This window comes from Bombina bombina, chromosome 5 (assembly GCF_027579735.1).
Source record: "Bombina bombina isolate aBomBom1 chromosome 5, aBomBom1.pri, whole genome shotgun sequence".
Classification (NCBI taxonomy): Eukaryota; Metazoa; Chordata; class Amphibia; order Anura; family Bombinatoridae; genus Bombina; species Bombina bombina.
The window spans coordinates 96,491,729-96,511,376 of record NC_069503.1 but is presented as its reverse complement, the minus strand read 5'-3'; the positions used below and the strand labels follow the sequence as shown (position 1 = coordinate 96,511,376).

Below are 19,648 nucleotides of genomic sequence, written 5' to 3'. Positions count from 1 at the left end.
ACGAATTTGCATCATCGGACGTACTTTCGCGCCAAAAAATTCTCGCACCAAGAATGACGCAATAAACTTTGGCATTTTGTGCCCTCGCGGGCCTAATTTTGCCAGCAAAATTAAAAGAAAAAAAACAGTCAATTTGAAAAAAAGACTAAACCCCAGGTAAGAAAAATATTACCTAAATATGGTTTTCCCCAAATATGAAACTGACAGTCTGCAAAAGGAAATACATAAACCTGACTCATGGCAAATATAAGTACAATACATATATTTAGAACTTTATATTAATGCATAAAGTGCCAAACCATAGCTGAGGGTGTCTTAAGTAATAAAAACATACTTACCAAAAGACACCCATCCACATTTAACAGATAGCCAAACCAGTACTAAAACGGTTATCAGTAGAGGTAATGGAATATGAGAGTATATCGTCGATCTTAAAAGGGAGGTAGGAGATGAATCTCTACGACCGATAACAGAGAACCTATGAAATAGATCTCCCGTGAGGAAAACCTTTGCATTTAATAGGCGATACTCCCTTTACATCCCTCTGACATTCACTGTACTCTGAGAGGAATCGGGCTTCCAAATGCTGAGAAGCGCATATCAACGTAGAAATCTTAGCACAAACTTACTTCACCACCTCCATAGGAGGCAAAGTTTGTAAAACTGAATTGTGGGTGTGGTGAGGGGTGTATTTATAGGCATTTTGAGGTTTGGGAAATATTGCCCCTCCTGGTAGGATTGTATATCCCATACGTCACTAGCTCATGGACTCTTGCCAATTACATGAAAGAAATGGCGCCGCTCTCCTTCACTGAGAAGGAGGCGAAGACTAGGAAACAACAGGCAAATGAAGCGCAAAAGTTTATTCGTGCTTCATAAGTAACACTACAAATGATTGACCTGAAAAATAAGAAAAATTGCACCTCTCTGTTAGACTCTCAAAAAAAAAACGGAGGAGGTGACTCACAAACAGATCCAAAAACTGAGGAAAAATAAACAACCTACTGTGTATGGGAAGAGTTTACCGAAAACACAAAACCCCATATATTTCATACGTAATGAAATAAAATACAGGCTTACAATACATGCTAGAGGAATACCTCTCAAAGACTACATTAATGCCATAATAAAAACGGCAGCAAAACTTCACATTTTGTGATACTACTATCACTAAAAAAAACAAAAAAAAAACTCATTCAGGAATACTATAACTGATGTATTAACCCCTGAAGTACTTGTCTCCTGTCACACAGTGCCTGCATCCTGCCTAAAACATTCTACAAAGGAAATAAAAGTCCCAAATACTGATGCAGCTATCCAAATACCCATAAGTGCAAGTCCCCCAGATATAGAAGACCAGACCAATGCACTTACCTGCATCTAGCTATCCGGCAGCAGGACAGATCACCTGGTTTGAGAGGCACCCTCCTCTCATGGACCTGTGGAAAACAAAAAAGACTGAGTAAACCTCCTTAGACTTTTTAACAACAGGGCAGCAACAACTGTTTGGGAGGCGCAGTGAGGATTATACCCCACAAGTTCCCAATGCTTAAAAGCCACCACTGCTCTACTGAAGAAACTGACATGGACTACAGATAGACCCCATAAAAAGAACAGAGCAAACCTGCTCTGCCTTAAAAATAACAAACTCTTGATTGAAGAATCAGACACTTAACTTTACCACCTCCTTGCAACTGATACAAGAGAATGACTGGGGGTTGTGGGTAAGAGAAGTACTATTTAACAGCTTTGCTGTGGTGCTCTTTGCCTCCTCCTGCTGGTCAGGAGTGGTATTCCCAACAGTAATTATGATGATCCGTGGACTCACCGTGTTATTAGAAAGAAAGTGTATTTTTTTTTATTTTTTCCTCATATTTTATAAAACAATTTATAGCAAATTATAAGATATGATGAAAATAATGGTATTGTCAGGAAGTTAATTTAATAGCGAGAAAAACTGTATATAATATGTGTGGGTAGAGTAAAAAGAAAATTACAGCTAAACACAAACACTGTAGAAATGTAAAAATAACCTTGGTCCCAAATGGACAGAAAATGGAAATGTGCTGTGGTCATTAAGGGGTTAAACACATAGTTTAAATCGGCTATAGAGCAGCAAAGGATACCAAAAGAATAAAGTAAATTTGATAATAAAAGTTTCTTAAATTTTCACATTCTATCTGAATCATGAAAGTGTAATTTCCTATCCCTTTAATTATGATTTAAGTAACAGAAAATGTCTGTGTATAAAGTCTTGCTGGTGATTAATAATCTGGGTTGGTGTAGGTCGGGGGTTAATTTGATATTGTTTTATGTACTGTTAAAGGGACAGTAAAGTCAAAATTAAACTTAAATGGATCGGATGGAACATGACATTTCAAACAACTTTCCAATTTACTTATATTATCATTTGTTATTAGTTCTCTTGGTATCTTTTTTTAAAGAGTAATTCTAGGTGAGCTCAGGAGCGTGCATGTATCTTCAGACAGCAGAGATTGTAACAACATTTATAGCAATGTTATACATAGTTACAAACACTAAATATACATGCACACCCCAAAACTAAACCAAACCAAATTAGATAAAAGAAGTAAACTAGAAAGTTGGATAAAATTGCTTCTCTATCAGAATTATCAGCGTTTTACTTTTCACTGTGATATTTGGCTTTTGTTTTTGATGATGTTTTCCTAATTATTCTGTGATATTGTGGTTTTAATAATACCCCCCCACACACACACACACACAATATACTGGTCTGGATTACAATCACTTTTTATTTGCTTGAAAAAAATATTGTATCTCATTATATAGTAAAAAGCAGCATTACATGATATATGCACACAATGGTATAAATATACCTAACACTTGTGCTCTTGATACAAAGGGATTCATCAGACATATAATGTTCCCTTTATATATACAGTGTGTGCTATTATCAGTTCTTGTGGCTTCTAACTAACATGAAAACATCTAACAGACATAATATCAAGTTACAGAACATAACACACATATTACATACCCAGTATACATGTAGGTTATAGTAGCCATTTAAATTAAACTGATTATGATCATGTATGTACAGGTTACTGATATTGTGTTTCATGAAATAAAATCAGTTTCCCCTCAGTAATTCCTCTGGTATATAACATGTACAATGCTAAGTAGCTATTGCTATAAGAAAAGGTTTATCCACATGATGTGCACATTAAATATATCTCCCAGATGTCAATCATTTGGGACTGATGTTCTTGTTTATATAATTGTCTAACACTCTATTCATATAAAGACTCCTTTATTCTGTAAATGTAATTATTTTCTCCTCTATATAAATCAAATGTACAACTCCTAACACTGGCATATTAATAAACAACACTGGGGGTGCTTTGATGCTGAACGGTTGTGTAAACTGGGCAGTATGAGGACAGATCTGTATATTCCTGTGTGGTGTTTGGATTCTATCACATTTATATGAGAGAAACTGAGGTCCACATATATAGATGAACAAAGGACAGCAGGAGAGCACTTCCAATCTGAGGATTTTATAACTGGGATTTAGAAAGTATTATTAACAATAAAAGATGCTTCTATTTAGAGAGTTTGTCCTCTTTAGATAATTGTAAAAAGGTTGTACACTGTGTTTATAAAGTTTATTTGTGTGTAAATATTTGGTGTGAAAGGTTTCTTCCCTTGTGAATCCTTTCATGCTTTCTCAGATTACTCTTTTGTGTAAAATATTTTCCACACTCTGTACATGTGAAAGGTTTTTCCCCTGTGTGACTCCTTTCGTGAATTTTCAGACTACTTTTCTCTGTAAAACTTTTTCCGCACTCTGTACATGTGAAAGCTTTTTCTCCTGTGTGAATCCTTTCATGATTTTTCAGAGTACTTATATATGTAAAACTTTTTCCGCACTTTGTACATGTGAAAGGTTTCTCTCCTGTGTGAATCCTTTCATGAGTTTTCAGAGTACTTCTATATGTAAAACTTTTTCCACACTCTGCACATGTGAAAGGTTTTTCTCCTGTGTGACTCCGTTCATGAATGTTCAGACTACTCTTTTCTATAAAACTTTTTCCGCACTCTGTACATCTGAAAGGCTTTTCTCCTGTGTGAATTTTTTTATGAGTTTTCAGATTATCCATTCTTCTAAAACCTTCTCCACACTCTGTACATGTGAAAGGCTTTTCTCCTGTGTGACTCCTTTCATGAATTTTCAGATTATCCATTCGTGTAAAACTTTTTCCACACTCTGTACATGTGAAAGCTTTTTCTCCTGTGTGAATCCTTTCATGAATTTTCATATTATCCATTCGTGTAAAACATTCTCCACACTCTGAACATGTGAAAGGCTTTTCTCCTGTGTGACTTCTTTCATGAATTTTCATATTATGCATTCGTGTAAAACTTTTTCCACACTCTGTACATGTGAAAGGCTTTTCTCCTGTGTGAATCCTTTCATGAGTTTTCAGATTATCCATTCTTCTAAAACCTTCTCCACACTCTGTACATGTGAAAGGCTTTTCTCCTGTGTGACTCCTTTCATGAATTTTCAGATTATCCATTCGTGTAAAACTTTTTCCACACTCTGTACATGTGAAAGGCTTTTCTCCAGTGTGAATCATTTCATGAGTTTTCAGACAATTAATTTGTGTAAAACTTTTTCCACACCCTGTACTTGTGAAAGGCTTTTCTCTTGTATGAATCTTTTTATGAGTTTTCAGATGATTCATTTGTTTAAAACATTTGCCGCACTCAGTACATGTGTGTGGCTTCTCTAGTAGATGAGACTTCCGCCTAAAGCTTTTCTCACATTCTGTAGATTTGAAAGGTTTCTCCTTTGTATGAATAATTTGGCTAGACTGTAGACTTTTCCCTTCTTTACTACGTTTTGAAAACGCTGTAAATGTGTGTGGTTTATCCTCAGGGATAATCATTTCACTAGATAACTCATAAATCTTGTCCTCTTGTTTGATGACTAAATTACACTCTGTACATAACGATTGCTGCCCAGTTCCTGCCAATTCACCATCGTCTTTTAATATCTTTTGTGATATCCCCAATGTTTGTGAATAGTCATTGGTGTCTAAGATTTTTGGAGTTTGCTGTATCATTCTGATGCTTTCTGTAGTGAATGAGGGATATAAACTATTCAAGTGTTTGTCTGCATAAAAAGAAATGGAATAAAGAAAAATAAGAATGTTTATTCTTTATAATATAATCCATCTCAATAAAAAAACATTATTTATACTCAAAAATGTCTTGTTTTTTTATTTTTTTTATTTACCTGTAAATCACAAATTAAAAAAGGATGACATAGAATGTAAACATTACTACATCAGAGTAAACTAAATTACTGAGTTTGTTCCACAAATTGGGACAAGGTAGGCATAAGTGCAGTTATGGAAGTTCCATGAACGAGGTCAGGGCAGGGGGAAGGTGGAGTTGCTGGTGTTCTGAGTAATGAACCAGGTCTGGGGTGAGGATAGGCAGTAGTTTGACATGATCTGTCTTAAAGGACATAGAGGGGGAGTAGTATTTTTTACCCTCCTCCTCAGTCCAATAGAGTTTGTTCCTTCTTTACAACGGTCACTGACACAAATGTTCTTAAAGATGCAGATGTAAATATAATAGTTTATATTTGTTTAATGAGTGATCTATTCTATTTTCCTAGTAAATAAAGTCAGCATAATATCTATTTTACTCACCTAACACATATGAGTCCATGCTGATAACAGGCTCTAATGTCTGTGCTCAGGAAGAAGGTTCCCTTATTCACTCCAGTTACATCAATACCTAATATCTCTCAGTGCTCTGGCCATGTCTGTAAAAAGTATATTAAATGGTTTAGATAGATAATAATAAATAATGGTTCTGATTAACTGTACATATGGTATAATTAAAGGCACACATAACAATTCATGTGATACAGATCAGCTGATTAGGTTATTACATATGTGATGTTGATTCACCACAAACATTTAGTACAGATATCTCTGAGTGTTATAATGAACCCTTAAATATGAATCTTCCCAGGTCTATACAACATAATGGTAGAAAATCTATTTAAAGTGGGGTCATATCACAACTTTACAAATATATTATAATCTTTGTTTTTATCATTTATATGAAACAATATTTTCTCCTGAAAGAAATGTTAAATATTTGTTTTAATATAAGTTAAATTGTATAATGCAGTATTCGTATTGTACTTCCTACTTGTTAAGGTACCAACAGGATACCAAGGGTTAACACCAGATGAACAATGTCCTGAATATGGGATCAGCAACTCACAACCCAGCCAGTTTTCAGGTTTAAAACAGAATGACTTTATTAAGGGCCATATGCCCAGTATATCAACGCCCTTTGACAGGCCACAATAGGATTGCATTACTTAAGCAGATAACAATTTAAACACAAGACACTTGGCTTTTCTTATCACTAGGCGTCTGCTCTCTGGAGGTGATTAAACAATGGGAATGTTTATCACTTAAACGTAATTATAGCCCACAATAGCTGAGGCCAGCAAACCTGTCTTTTAGAAAACAGCTTCTCAAAGCTGCACACGGTCAATTCTTTTAGTTCTGACCGAAGGGTCTGTCACATAGCTCCCCCCTTGTGGAACACTCCGGCAGACCCGGCTTGACCCTTTGGCGGGTCAACTTGGGGATGACCGGACTAGGAGGTGGTAGGCATGTCAGTTTGCCGGGACAATCCATCTGTATTCCCGTTATGAGAGAGAATTCCTGTCCATACAAACAAGGGTTCAACTTCCTCAGTGCCCAGACTAGGGCTAAACAGTCCTTAAAAATCCCATCAGCTTCTTTAAGAGTTTTCTGTACCTGGTCTTTATAGGTATCCACAATCCCTTCATACTGACATAGGGTGCCCTTGAGTTGCTGCACCTCACTATGAGCCAGCGTCAGCTTCTCCTCAAGTGTCACTAAGTTTGTCTTTAATGTTTCATGTCCCACTCTCAAGCTGGTGTTTTCTGCAGTCTGTCGGTGCAGCTTGTCTAGCAGAGATTCACGTTCTAAACGTGCTTTTTCCTCTGCACTCCTCTTCTCTCCCGCTAGCACTGTTACATGATTATTTAACGTGACCATTTCATCCTCTACCTGACTCTTCTCCTTCATCAGCGCATTGTAACGGGACTTCCACGTATCAATAGCGGATAGAGATTTACTGAGCTCAGCGTCCTGGGGCTTAGCAGCAGGTGGGTCAGTCTCTGCTGCACGGATCTGGGCACGGGTAGTCACAGGGTTAACATCAGCGGGACCCATGGGAGCATAGGCAGAAACAAGGGGGGCCAAGTCATTTCCAAGGAGAACATCAGCAGGTAAGTCCTTCTTGACCCCCACATTCACAGGTCTAGCGCCCACTCCCCAATCCAAATGTACCCTGGCAAAAGGTAGGCGGAACACAGTGCCCCCTGCTACCCTCACAGCCACAGTGTCTCCAGTGTGCTGTTTCTCAGACACCAAGTTCTCTTGAAGCAAGGTCATGGTAGCACCAGTATCCCGTAGACCACTGACCTCCTTCCCATTCACTTTAACCAGTTGCCGGTTATTCCGGTGGGCAGCTTGCACGGGGTCTACTTCATGTAGGCTGCCCCAGCATTCTTGCGCCTCTATGTAGCAGGCCGCAGGCTGAGGATTACGTGGGATTCCGCCGGCGGGTCTTCTCCAGGACTGTGCTTGGTTCGCTGCGTTTAGGGGACACTCTGGTCTTTTGTGCCCTAGTTGCTTACATCCAAAGCACCGAATAGGTTGTGAGTAGCCCCGAGAACTGAACCGGGCCCTCTGAGGGTAGTTCGTGGCCAGAGGCTGTGTGGTATAGCGGTGCGCCGGGGGTTGGTAACTGGCAGCTGCTGGGGTGACTGGGGGTCTGTACTCCACTCTAGCAGGGGGCTTAGTGGTAGCAGTGTCCAGTTTGCGGGCATCCGTATACTCATCTGCCAGGCGAGCAGCTTCATGCAGGGTGGAGGGTTTTCGATCTCTCACCCATTCTTGGGCTTCTGGGGACAAGCCGTTAAAGAATTGCTCCAACAGCATCAGTTGTCGCAATTCTTCCATGGTGGTAGCTTGGCTGGCCTGTATCCACCCCTGAGATGCTTGATCCAGCTTGTGGGCCCACTCTGCATGGGAATCCCTTTCTGGCTTGCGCAGGCCTCTAAACTTGCGCCGGTATGCCTCTGGGGTAATGGCATATCTTTCCAAGATCGCTCTCTTCACTTTAGCGTAATCCTTGCTGTCCTCCCTGGGTACAGCGCGATATGCTTCCGCTGCCCTACCGGCTAGCTTGCCTGCTAGCACCTGCACCCATACGGACTGCTCCAAATCATGTAACTCGCACAGTCTCTCAAAATCCTGTAAATACCCATCGATCTCATCCTTCTCCTCACAAAACATTTTAAAGGCATGGTATGGGATTTTGGGTCTTACTGGGTTGCTGAGTGCTTCCGAAATGGATTCTGCTCGGGAGGATGCATTCCGCGGACTGTGTGTTATCACGTACTCCTGCACATCTGCCATTACCACTGATAGCATGTCCCGTGGTACAGGTTGGGGTAAAAATTCCAGCCTGGTCCTCATTTCCCTCTGGTATAGGGTCTCCTCCATGGCTGCTGGAGGCGTAGCGCTGCGAGCTCTGTCTCCCTCCATCTTAGTCAGTAATGTAGTAATCCCCCTCTTCCTGAGGTTACTGGCTTGTGTAGTTGCTCTTCTGGGCGATAAGGTTCATTCCGTCGCTTGCCACCAATTGTTACGGTACCAACAGGATACCAAGGGTTAACACCAGATAAACAATGTCCTGAATATGGGATCAGCAACTCACAACCCAGCCAGTTTTCAGGTTTAAAACAGAATTACTTTATTAAGGGCCATATGAACAGTATATATGCAAATCTAACCCCAGATGGGGGGTTGAAAGAATGCTGTACATTACATAGAGAGACAACGCCCTTTGACAGGCCACAATAGGATTGCATTACTTAAGCAGATAACAATTTAAACACAAGACACTTGGCTTTTCTTATCACTAGGCGTCTGCTCTCTGGAGGTGATTAAACAATGGGAATGTTTATCACTTAAATGTAATTATAGCCCACAATAGCTGAGGCCAGCAAACCTGTCTTTTAGAAAACAGCTTCTCAAATTTGCACACGGTCAATTCTTTTACTTCTGACCGAAGGGTCTGTCACACTACTAATTCTCACTGTCAGACATTTTGTCATGTGCGCCACCCCCAGTCCTTTAACTTCTCTTGGTTAATACCGAGTTGTCTTAAATCACACTGCAAGGGTGTGTGGAAGAGATAGGCACTAAAATGTTCATTTAAATTGTTTTCTTGGATAGAGTTAAGAAAAGGAAGAATTTGTATTTACATAGAGTAATAATATGAGATATGTTCTTTTGGCAAATTCAGTACATTTAAAAAGGACCATAAAATATAGAATTACAAAACCACAGATTCATAATAAAAATATAATGCAAAAAAATTTAATATGATTTTTAAAAGAGCAATAGATTGTTTTTTGATAAATGTAGTTCTGCCTCTGTACCATGTGACAGCTATCAGCCAATAACAGACTCATATTTTTATATAATGTGAACTCCTGCATATGCTAAGTAGGAGCCAATGCCTCAGGTCATTTAAAAGGCTGTGTACAATTTAATAATGAAAATAAATTACAAACAGTTATTTTACATGAAAACTAAACCTAAAGGTGAAATTTCCCATATACTTTATACTATTTTATACACCGGTAAAACAAGTCATTAGAAACACATTAAAGGGACAGCAATGTCAAAACTAAACTTTTATGATTCAAATGTAAACAACTCTACAATTTCCTTCTATTATAAAATCTGCTTTATTCCCTTGGGGACCTTTGTGGCAAAGCATATAATGCACTATGGTGCGCTAGCTGCTGATTAGTGGCACATACAAGCCTCTTGCCATTGGCTCACCTTATGTGCTCAGCTAGCTGTCGGTAGTGCATTGCAGCTGCTTCAATAAAGGATACATAGAGAATGAAGCAAATATCATAATAGAAGCCAGTGCTGAAAATGATATGTTCTATTTAAAATGATGAAAAACATGTGGGGTTTCTTGTTATTTTAAGCGAACAACAAATTTATAGGACACTGTCCCTTTAAATCATGTGATCATGTGACACAAACAGCAGCAGCTGCAGGTGCAGAATACACTTACTAAGGTCTTTACCATCAACAAGAATCAGTCACAGATCAGTGGGATAAGCGTTCTGATGATAAACAGGTGCAGCTAATAGAAATAAGAAATGTATTATAAAATAACCTCTTTAGAAATAAAATAATATGCAGATCACAAGATATTTATGATTAGATCTGTAAAAGTGATGAGACTGAAAAACAGGGCCATAAGCTGAGTGATATTTATTACAGGAGCAAATAGCAGCTTCAGACTAAGATTAAATGAAAATGGTTAATCTAGGCTCTACAGATAGTCAGTGGAGGCTCCTCTATAGGAGCACTTGAGCACGTGAACCCCCTGACCCCTGATGAACAGAAAAAAAAAATAGTGAGAAATAAAAAAAACTATTACATTTTTAAACCTTTTTTTGTGATTAAATAAAAAAATCTTTCAGGCTCCACTGCAGTTTTGATTAAAATTGCCATTTTTAAATCTTTTGCCTATTCTATCTATCGCACATGCTGTGCAGTGCGATAGATAGAAGTATAAGCAAAAGCCCTTTCCACTTTAAGCCTGCAGCGGCACCTACAGGCCAGCCCATAGCCTTCCATAGCTCTTAGTGTGCGAGTGAGAGCCAGCTGTCATGTAACACTCGCACACTAAGAGCTGTGCCCGTGTGTGTGGGAGGTTGGGGCGGGCTTCACGTCACGTGATGCTGCAATCTCCCGCTCGGCACTCCCTGACACGTCACTCATCACTTCTGGTCCGAACCGACCGTCTTCTTCCTCCCACCCAGAGTCAGTGCCAGGCGCAGCATCTAATTGCAGCTGCATATGGCCACGAGGGAAGAAGATCATCAGGAAGTGCTGAGAGGGAAGCAGCGAGATTAGGTTGGTGCTGCTGGAGAGGTGTGCCGTTGTAATGTGTCTGGTGAGCTGCAATGCAAACATCACATTCACCAGTGTGATGATGTGTGATCATCATGTTATCTGTTATGTAGTACAGTTTAGAGAATGATTCACTTCTCTAAAGTTTCTATTTTCTAATTCTATCTTATTCTCTCTAAAAAAAACAATATTATGTCTTCTCAACAAAATAAATTACTTTCAGTCAGGGAAAGTTGCAGCTGCTCAGGGCTGTTAGTCTTTATTAATAATAAACGTCAAGTCATCATGCTTCTGCTTCATTTAAAATGGAAAAAAGGCACATTTTCTATAGGTCTTTAAAAAAATATATAAATTTTTCTAGAAATTCTTTAAAATATTTTTAGTAAATTAAAAACAATTAAAACAATGAATATATATATATATATATATATATATATATATATATATATATATATATATTAGGTACAAGAGTCCTGTCACTGGGGCAGTATATATGGTAACTGCAGGGTGTATGTTTTGCTCTTGTCTTTTAATATACACAGGTTAGTTATGTATATACCTTACACACAGACTTTAACAACACACAGTAATACACATAACACACTGCCCTCACCTTTTACATAAGAATGTGTTAAGGTAACTGGCAGAGTGTGTGTGTGTGTATGTATGTATATATATACACACACATTAAAATGGGTGGAGCCATCTGAGGGGCGGGGCTAGTGCTCCCCCATCTTCAAAAGTCACCAACTGCCAATGCAGTTAGTTATAAACCTATAGGGAAATACAGGATTCTAATTGGTTGATACTTAAAAATCTGTTCCTCATTGAATAACAGGAACAACCCCCACAAATGTATTATTGGTCAGACCTCCTTAAGCTTGAAAATATGGTTTGGATCTGCTACAAACATTCATTTTACATAATACTATAAATCATTATGCATTAAATTAGCCTCTTTAAATTGAAAAACTAAACAATAAATTCATTAACACAGCATAAAAATATATAGAAAACAAATTAAATAAGTACAATTGATTTTTTTTTTATTTCAACTCAGTTTCTTATATGAAGTGAAATATTTTATCTTTATAATAACAAAATACAAAACAATATTTTCTCATCATTATATAAAACAGTGTGAGGCTGTTAATAAAGATTTATCTTTGCACTGTAAGTATGAAGTCTCTCTGGTTCCTCCTGTGATTTCAACGACGGTCACACCTGGACTTTTGTTCTCACATATATGTTTATTGTCCCCTCCGGTGTCACATGAATACAGAGTCCCTGCCTCCCCCTCAGGGTGTGATTATTATATGGATAAGTAAGGAGGAAATAAACAGTTTATTTAAAATGTGAGAGATTTTTCGATTGTGTCCTACAATATCTCAGAATACAGCATTATATTATGTTTTTATTGATGCAACAAAACAGAACTTAGTGGTAAACAGATGTATAATATTAAAATTTTATTAGACACATATGAGATACAATGCAGAGTATTTCAATGCTAATACTTTGACCCTTTATTGTTTGTTAACTAACTGTACTGTTTCTTTTTCTAATCTTTCTAGCATACATTATATTTTATCTTATGAAAATAGATAATTTGAAAGTCTTAACATATGTATATCCCCAAAGAGCAATATCCCTTGTAAGCGTGAGTCAAATGTGGATATGCAAACGTGTCCCATGCTCAACCGTGTCAAGGAGGAATAGTAGCCTCTTAAAGTCAGTGTAGGGACAGCTAGGGATACCGATACCTCTGTCTGAATACAGCTGAATGCTGCCAGCAAGAGCTCAAAAGTGAGCCTGTCTCACTTCAATAAGTCACGTACCTCGAGTGGCGCCGAGGGGATTTTGTCGGGTGCTGGTGTAGTGCAGAATGGTGAAGCGTTTCACCTCTCCAAGTCATATGGACCACAGTGGGGTCCCTTGTGACTGTTCCAATCAGACAGTGCTCTGTAGTCTTGCTGCGTATCCGATGGGATGTTCACCACTGGGTGGCCCCTCCATCCTGACGTCAGCGGTATAGATGAGCTGGGTAGGTCAAAGGCAGGTCAAAAGTGCAGCCAAGTAAATGCTATGGGATATTGCAGGGTCCTCAATGGCTATCTCTGCCAATCATGCAAAATGAGAAAAAAAGGAAGGATCCAGATATCAAAAACACAAGTGGTTTATTCAAGCTTGCAGGTGATATACACAAACAGTGTTGAAGGGCAGCTGCAGAAGATTTGATGCGTTTTGGGCATGCTGAGGTGTGCTTCATCAGAGTTCACAGGTGTCCCCCAGGAAGATGCTTAAAAAGGAACATCACCCAATGAAAATTCTAAGTACAACGTCAAACAATTATCTCTTATACATTCAATGTTGTGATTAGTGTCTATGTCAAGAACAACAGCATGAAAGCATATATGTGCAGAAGGAAATCAGGTGAGTAATCTATAACTATTACTGTCACACTGCTCTCTGCTCTGCTGTGGATGCTGCCACGGACACAGGCACTCCTCCTGTTGCTAGGGATACAGCAGTGTAACTGCAGCACGGTGATGGCATCCTCAGTGCCCGCCCTGTCTTACCTATGTAAAGGCCTCAGTCTCTCTCACCTGTGCCCATGTATAGGTGTTTCTTCTTGTGCTCCTGGGTGCTGTATATCTGTATGCTGAATTGCTGTATTGATTCACTGTCGCTGAACTCTGCCTGTTTGACTACTCTGCTTGCCTTAACCCCTGAATTGCTGGATTGCTTAACTGTTGTTGAACTCTGCCTGTTTGACTACTCTGCTTGACTTAACCCTAAAATATTGGATTGCCATTCTGTTGCCGAACTCTGCCTGCTTGACCATTCTGTTGATTTACCCTTGAACTGCCTTACTGCTGGATTCCCTACCTATTGCCGTCAGAGACCATCCTGTCTGTTTCAGTCCTTAAAGTGTTTTACCCTTAAACTGCCTAACCGCTGATTCCTACCTGCTGCCGCCAAAGACTACCCTGCATAGTGTGAGTACTGTTTAATTCATTTTGTGAACTTTCTCTGCTCTGGGATATTCCCTATCATTCCAGCTTGATGCCGGGATAAGAAGATTACTGGCCAAGTTAGGTCTGATAGTGGAATATCCCACGAGCATTACATTATACTTGGGCCATGGACCCAAATGAGGTAGCAAATGCAGTTACTCATCAGGGGCTGACGCTGGGATCACATACCGCACAATTGCAGAATGTGGAGTCGAAACTACAGGCTATAACCGCTTTGCTCTCCTCACTGGTTGCTGAAAAGAAAACTGCTCCTGTTTTTACACAGACAGTACCTGCTGCTAGTGCCACAGTTTCTTCCCCTGCTTCTGGAAGTATACCCCGGATTCCATTGCCTGACAAGTATGATGGTACTACAGACTGTAGGGGTTTCCTGAATCAGTGCAGGCTGCACTTTTGCAATGACCCCCACACCTTCTAGTCTCATCAGTCAAATGTCACTTATTATTTCCTTACTGAAAGACAAGGCCCTAGCCTGGGTCTCTCCTCTTCTGGAACAGAGCACTCAACTCCTGAATGATGCTGATGCCTTCACTTCTGTATTATCTTCTGTATTCGGGACCTTCGGCCATGCTGCTGCTGCAGAGTACTCACTCTTGGATCCCTGCCAGAGTAATAGAACTATGGCACAATACGCCATCGAGTTTCGCACTTTGGCACTCGAGACCAGTTGGGATGGCAGTGCTCTCAAGGTGGTCTTTAGGAGAGGTTTGCGTGAAAGTATCAAGAACAAGCTTACCTATGGTGATGTCTCTACTTCCCTGGATGAATTAAAAACACTTTGTATTACTCTGGACTCTCGCTTTCAGGAGAGACAAGCTGAGAGAGACAGAACTTGTAGAATCCTTCCTTCCTGTCCTCCTACTCGTCCAGTCTCTAGACCATCCTCTACCCCTTCAGTACCTCCAGTTACCTCAGTAGAGGAACCCATGGATCTCTTCTCCCTCAAACCCACAGAATCTGAAAGAAAGAGAAGAAGGAGATTGAGACTGTGTTTCTACTGTGGTTCTAACTCACACCAGCTAAAGAACTGTGATACCCTGCTGGGAAAAGCCAATGCTTAGAGGATAAAACTAGGGTACCTCTCAGTGTGGTCACTACTAAATCCCCTCAATCTTCTCGAATCCTGGTACCTGTTACACTCTCCTTTCTTCAAAATTCTGTCCACACTCAGGCCTTTATCGATTCAGGGGCAGTTGGAAGTTTTTTGGATCACCGTTTCATGATTCAGGCAGGGTTACCTCTTCTGCAGAAAAAAAAACGGTCTTAAAATAACTGCTCTGGATGGCACTCCCCTTGAATCAGGTTTAATCCATTTTGAATCAGCACCCCTAACCATGACTCTGGGAGTCCCTTATACCGAACAGTTGCAGTTCAATGTCATTCATTCTCCAGCACAACCAGTAATCCTTGGTCTTCCTTGATTCCGTATACACAATCCACAGTTTGACTGAACTGGGGTACATCCTGCTTCCACTCCTGTCTGGCTAAAGTTACTCTATTACGCCACATCCCCATTGCCAGCCTACAGACCTCTTCAAGCCTTTCCTTGATTTACACAGATTTTACTGATGTGTTTGAAAAGAAAGCAGCTGATGTGCTGCCAACCCCACCGTCCTTACGACTGCAAGATTGACCTCCTTCCTGAAGTCCTACTTCCTAAAGGGAGGACTTATCCACTCTCCAAAGCTGAAACCAAGGCCATCGAGGAGTATATTCAAGAGAACCTAGCTAAAGGCTTTATTCACCCTTCCTATTCTCCTGCCAGGGCTGGCTTCTTTTTTGTCAATAAGGATGGTGGGCTCAGACCCTGTATCGACTACAGAGCCCTTAAAAACATCACTATCAAGAATCGCTATCCTATTCCGTTTATCACTAAACTTGATTCACTCCAGAATGCTCACTACTTCACTAAGTTGGATCCATGTGGGGCATATAAGCTTGTTCGTATATTCCCAGGACATTAATGGAAGACTGCCTTCAACACAAGATCAGGGCATTACAATTACGTTGTAATGCCTTTCGGGCTGTGTAATGCCCCTGCTGTCTTCCATTTGTCAACAATGTCTTCCGTGACCTCCTCAAATCGCACTGCCATCGTCTATCTGGATGACATCTTTATTTTCTCCTCCACCCTTGAGGAGCATCATGAACATGTGAGACAGGTACTTCTTTGCCTCAGAGACAATTCCCTGGTAGCCAAACTGGAGAAATGTGTATTTGACCAAGTTCAGATCCAGTTCCTTGGCTATGTTATCTCGAAGGAGGGTTTTACCATGGATCCTTCTAAGCTCACCACAGTCCTGGAATGGCCTCAACCCACCTCATTAAAGGAACTACAGAGATTCTTGGGGTTCTCTAATTATTACCGCAAGTTTATAAAAAACTTCTCCCAAATAATTGCTCCCCTCACTGAGTTAACTAAACAGAATAGACTGCAAAAACTGGCCTCCCAAAGCCATGGATGCCTTCTCTCACCTCAAAAAGGCCTTCTGTTCTGTTCCTGTGCTCCACCATCCTGATCTGAAGTTCACTTTAGAGGTTGATGCCTCCGAAATTGGAGCTGGAGCAGTCCTAACCCAAAGGGATCCTTTATCCTCCAAGTTGCACCCTGTTGCCTTTTTCTCCAAGTGCTTTACTCCTGCAGAAAAGAACTATGATGTGGGCAATAGCAAACTCTTAGCCATTAAGATGGCTCTTACTGAATGGCGTCATTAGCTAGAGGGTATCACCATTCCGAATCAGATTCTCACTAAACCACAAGAATCTGACGTACCTTGAGAATGCTCATAGACTCAATCCTCGACAGGCCAGGTGGGCCTTGTTCTTTTCTCGTTTGAACTTTTTGGTCTCTTATCTTCAAGAATAAAAAGGCTGACGCCCTTTCCCATCAGTTTCCTCAGTCAAGTGATTCCTCAAGTGATTCCTCTGATGCTCCTATTAAACACATCATACCTCCCTCTTGTGTGGTTGCTCAAACACCTCTCTTCTTCAAAGACTGCAACGTGCCCAGTCTAGAAAGCCTCCTTAAGCCCCCGTGGCTCCCAACATCTTCTTTGTATCTCTGAACCTACGCACCCCTGTGCTATCATGCGCTCATGATATTAAACTTTCAGGACATTCTAGTTTAACAAGAACATTTGAGCTTCTTTCTAAGCATGTATGGTGGCCTACAATGAAGACTGATGCTCAGGATTATGTGAAAGCCTGCACGACTTGTGCTGCCAATAAGGCTCCTCGATCCTTGCCTCCTGGCTTACTCCAACTGTTGTCCATTCCCAAACAATCTTGGACACACATAACAATGGATTTCATTGTGGACCTCCCTCCTTCTGACCATCATACGGTTATCTGGGTTGTGGTATATCGATTTTCCAGACTTGCTCATATTATACCCTTAAAGAAACTGCCATCTGCCCAAGAGTTATCAACTCTTTTTCTGTTACATATGGTACGACTTCATGGCATTCCCGTGAATATTGTTTCCAACAGAGGTCCACAATTCATCTCTGCCTTTTGGAGAACCTTTTGCAATTTGATTGGAACCACTGTTTTCTTGTTGTCCGGCTACCATCTTCAGACTAATGGGCTGACAGAGAGTGAATCAAGATCTTGAAGTCTATCTCAGAACTTTTGTTAATTCTCTCCATACCAACTGGTCCGAGTTGTTGCCCCTAGCTGAGCTGGCAAAGAACACTCATTGGCACTCTTCTCTACAATGTTCTCCATTTCAAGCTGCAGCAGGTTACCAACCTTGTGTCTTTACGTTATTAACCTCACTACTCATTGGCAACGTATTCATACTCAGTTACATTCAGCTGTCTCCAGATACAAGAGGCTTGCTGATCATCATAGAGCTTCTGTTTGTACCTTTTTGGTAGGTGACCGTGTTTGGGTCTCTACTCGACATATTTGTCTACATCAACCCAGTCGCAAATTAGGGCCTAGGTTTATTGGCCCCTAGAAGGTCCTTAAAATACTGTCTCCTGTTGCCTACAAAGTGGCCTTGCCCAGAACCCTCCGTATACACCCTGTCTTCCACATCTCATTACTCAAGCCTTCCATCAAGAACAGATATACTCAGTTCCGACCACCAACTCCCCCACTCCTGGTTCATGTTGACCCGGAGTATGAGGTTGCTAAGATCCTGGACTCCAGATATAGGTGCAGGCAACTACAGTACCTTGTACACTGGAAGGGCTACTCTGTGGAAGATTGTTCCTGGGTTCCTGCCCATGGGGCTCTGCTCTGGACATTGCCACGGACACAGGCACTCCTCCTGTTGCTAGGGATACGGCAGTGTAACTGCAGCACGGTGATGATATCATCACCGTGCGCCCTGTCTTACCTATGTAAAGGCCTCTGTCTCTCTCACCTGTGCCCAAGTATAGGTGTTTCTTTGTGTGCTACTGGGTGCTGTATATCTGTATGCTGAATTGCTGTATTGATACACTGTAGCTGAGCTCTGCCTGTTTGACTGCTCTGCCTGCCTTAACCCCTGAATTGCTGGACTGCTTAACTGTTGATGAACTCTGCCTGTTTGACTACGCTGCTTGCCTTATACTCTGCATTGCTGGATTGCTTAACTGTTTATGAACTCTGCCTGTTTGACTACGCTGCTTGCCTTAACCCTAAAATATTGGATTGCCATTCTGTTGCCGAACTCTGCCTGCCTGACCATTCTATTGATTTAACCTTGAACTGACTTACCGCTGGATTCCCTACCTATTGCCATCAGAGACTATCCATCTGTTTCAGTCCTTCAAGTGGTTTACCCTTGAACTGCCTAACCACTGATTCCTACCTGCTGTCGCCAAAGACTACCAACTTGAGGCCAGGATAAGAAGACTACTGGCCAAGTTTGGTTTGAATATTCCATTACAATTACATGTTAAGAAAAATCATGAAAATAAATAGTGCTCTAAGTGCGTAGTACTAAATTAAAAGGTTTTTAGAATGAATAAAACTATAAATAAAGAAAAAAGGTACATCTATTATAAGACTGGGGGGTGGAGATAAAAGAAGTAAATTCGATACAAGGAGACGCTGAACCGTTACGTCATAACACAACACATGCAGCGTGAAGTCAGGTGGAGACGGAGACAGTGGAGCACCGGAGAAGCCGCATTGTCCACTCTGCCTAGCACTTTCCATAGCCCAGTTGGGGCTTCTGTAGTCGTGAAGACGCCACCAGGCCTAGTGGGAGGGCGTGACACTGCCAGGCGGTGAGGAGGTGGGTGTGATACCGCCTTGGTTGCTGCACGGACAAAACAAGAAGGGTTTAGGGTCATCTCTTCATCAAAAGACTAGGTCAATTAAGTGGGTGTATGGAGTTGGGAAGCTGAAGCTGTGGGATTGCCTCATAACAGGAGGTCTCTTTAACTCCAACCGAAAGTCACAGACAGCTAACGAGGTAGGACTGCCATAAGGTACAGCAGACACCTCTATTTACAGATAAGAGGTAAGCCTCCCTATAAGCTGTTTTTATGACTGTTTTCCATGTATAACAGACTCCCATATGTGTATCTTAACATATCTTCACACAGTAGAGAC

The 19,648-nt window shown here is 40.8% G+C and overlaps 1 protein-coding gene across 1 annotated transcript in view; it reads right to left on the bottom strand.

Moving 5' to 3' along the window:
* Positions 1–2,754: 2,754 nt before the first annotated feature.
* The window catches only part of LOC128659973 (zinc finger protein 585A-like), a 157,381-nt gene continuing 140,487 nt past the window's right edge, over positions 2,755–19,648 (bottom strand). Inside the window, exon 7 of the mRNA XM_053713567.1 lies at positions 2,755–4,583. Within this exon, the coding sequence (XP_053569542.1) occupies positions 3,648–4,583 (936 nt within the window). The 3' untranslated portion in view covers positions 2,755–3,647. The remainder of the gene's footprint in view (positions 4,584–19,648) is intronic.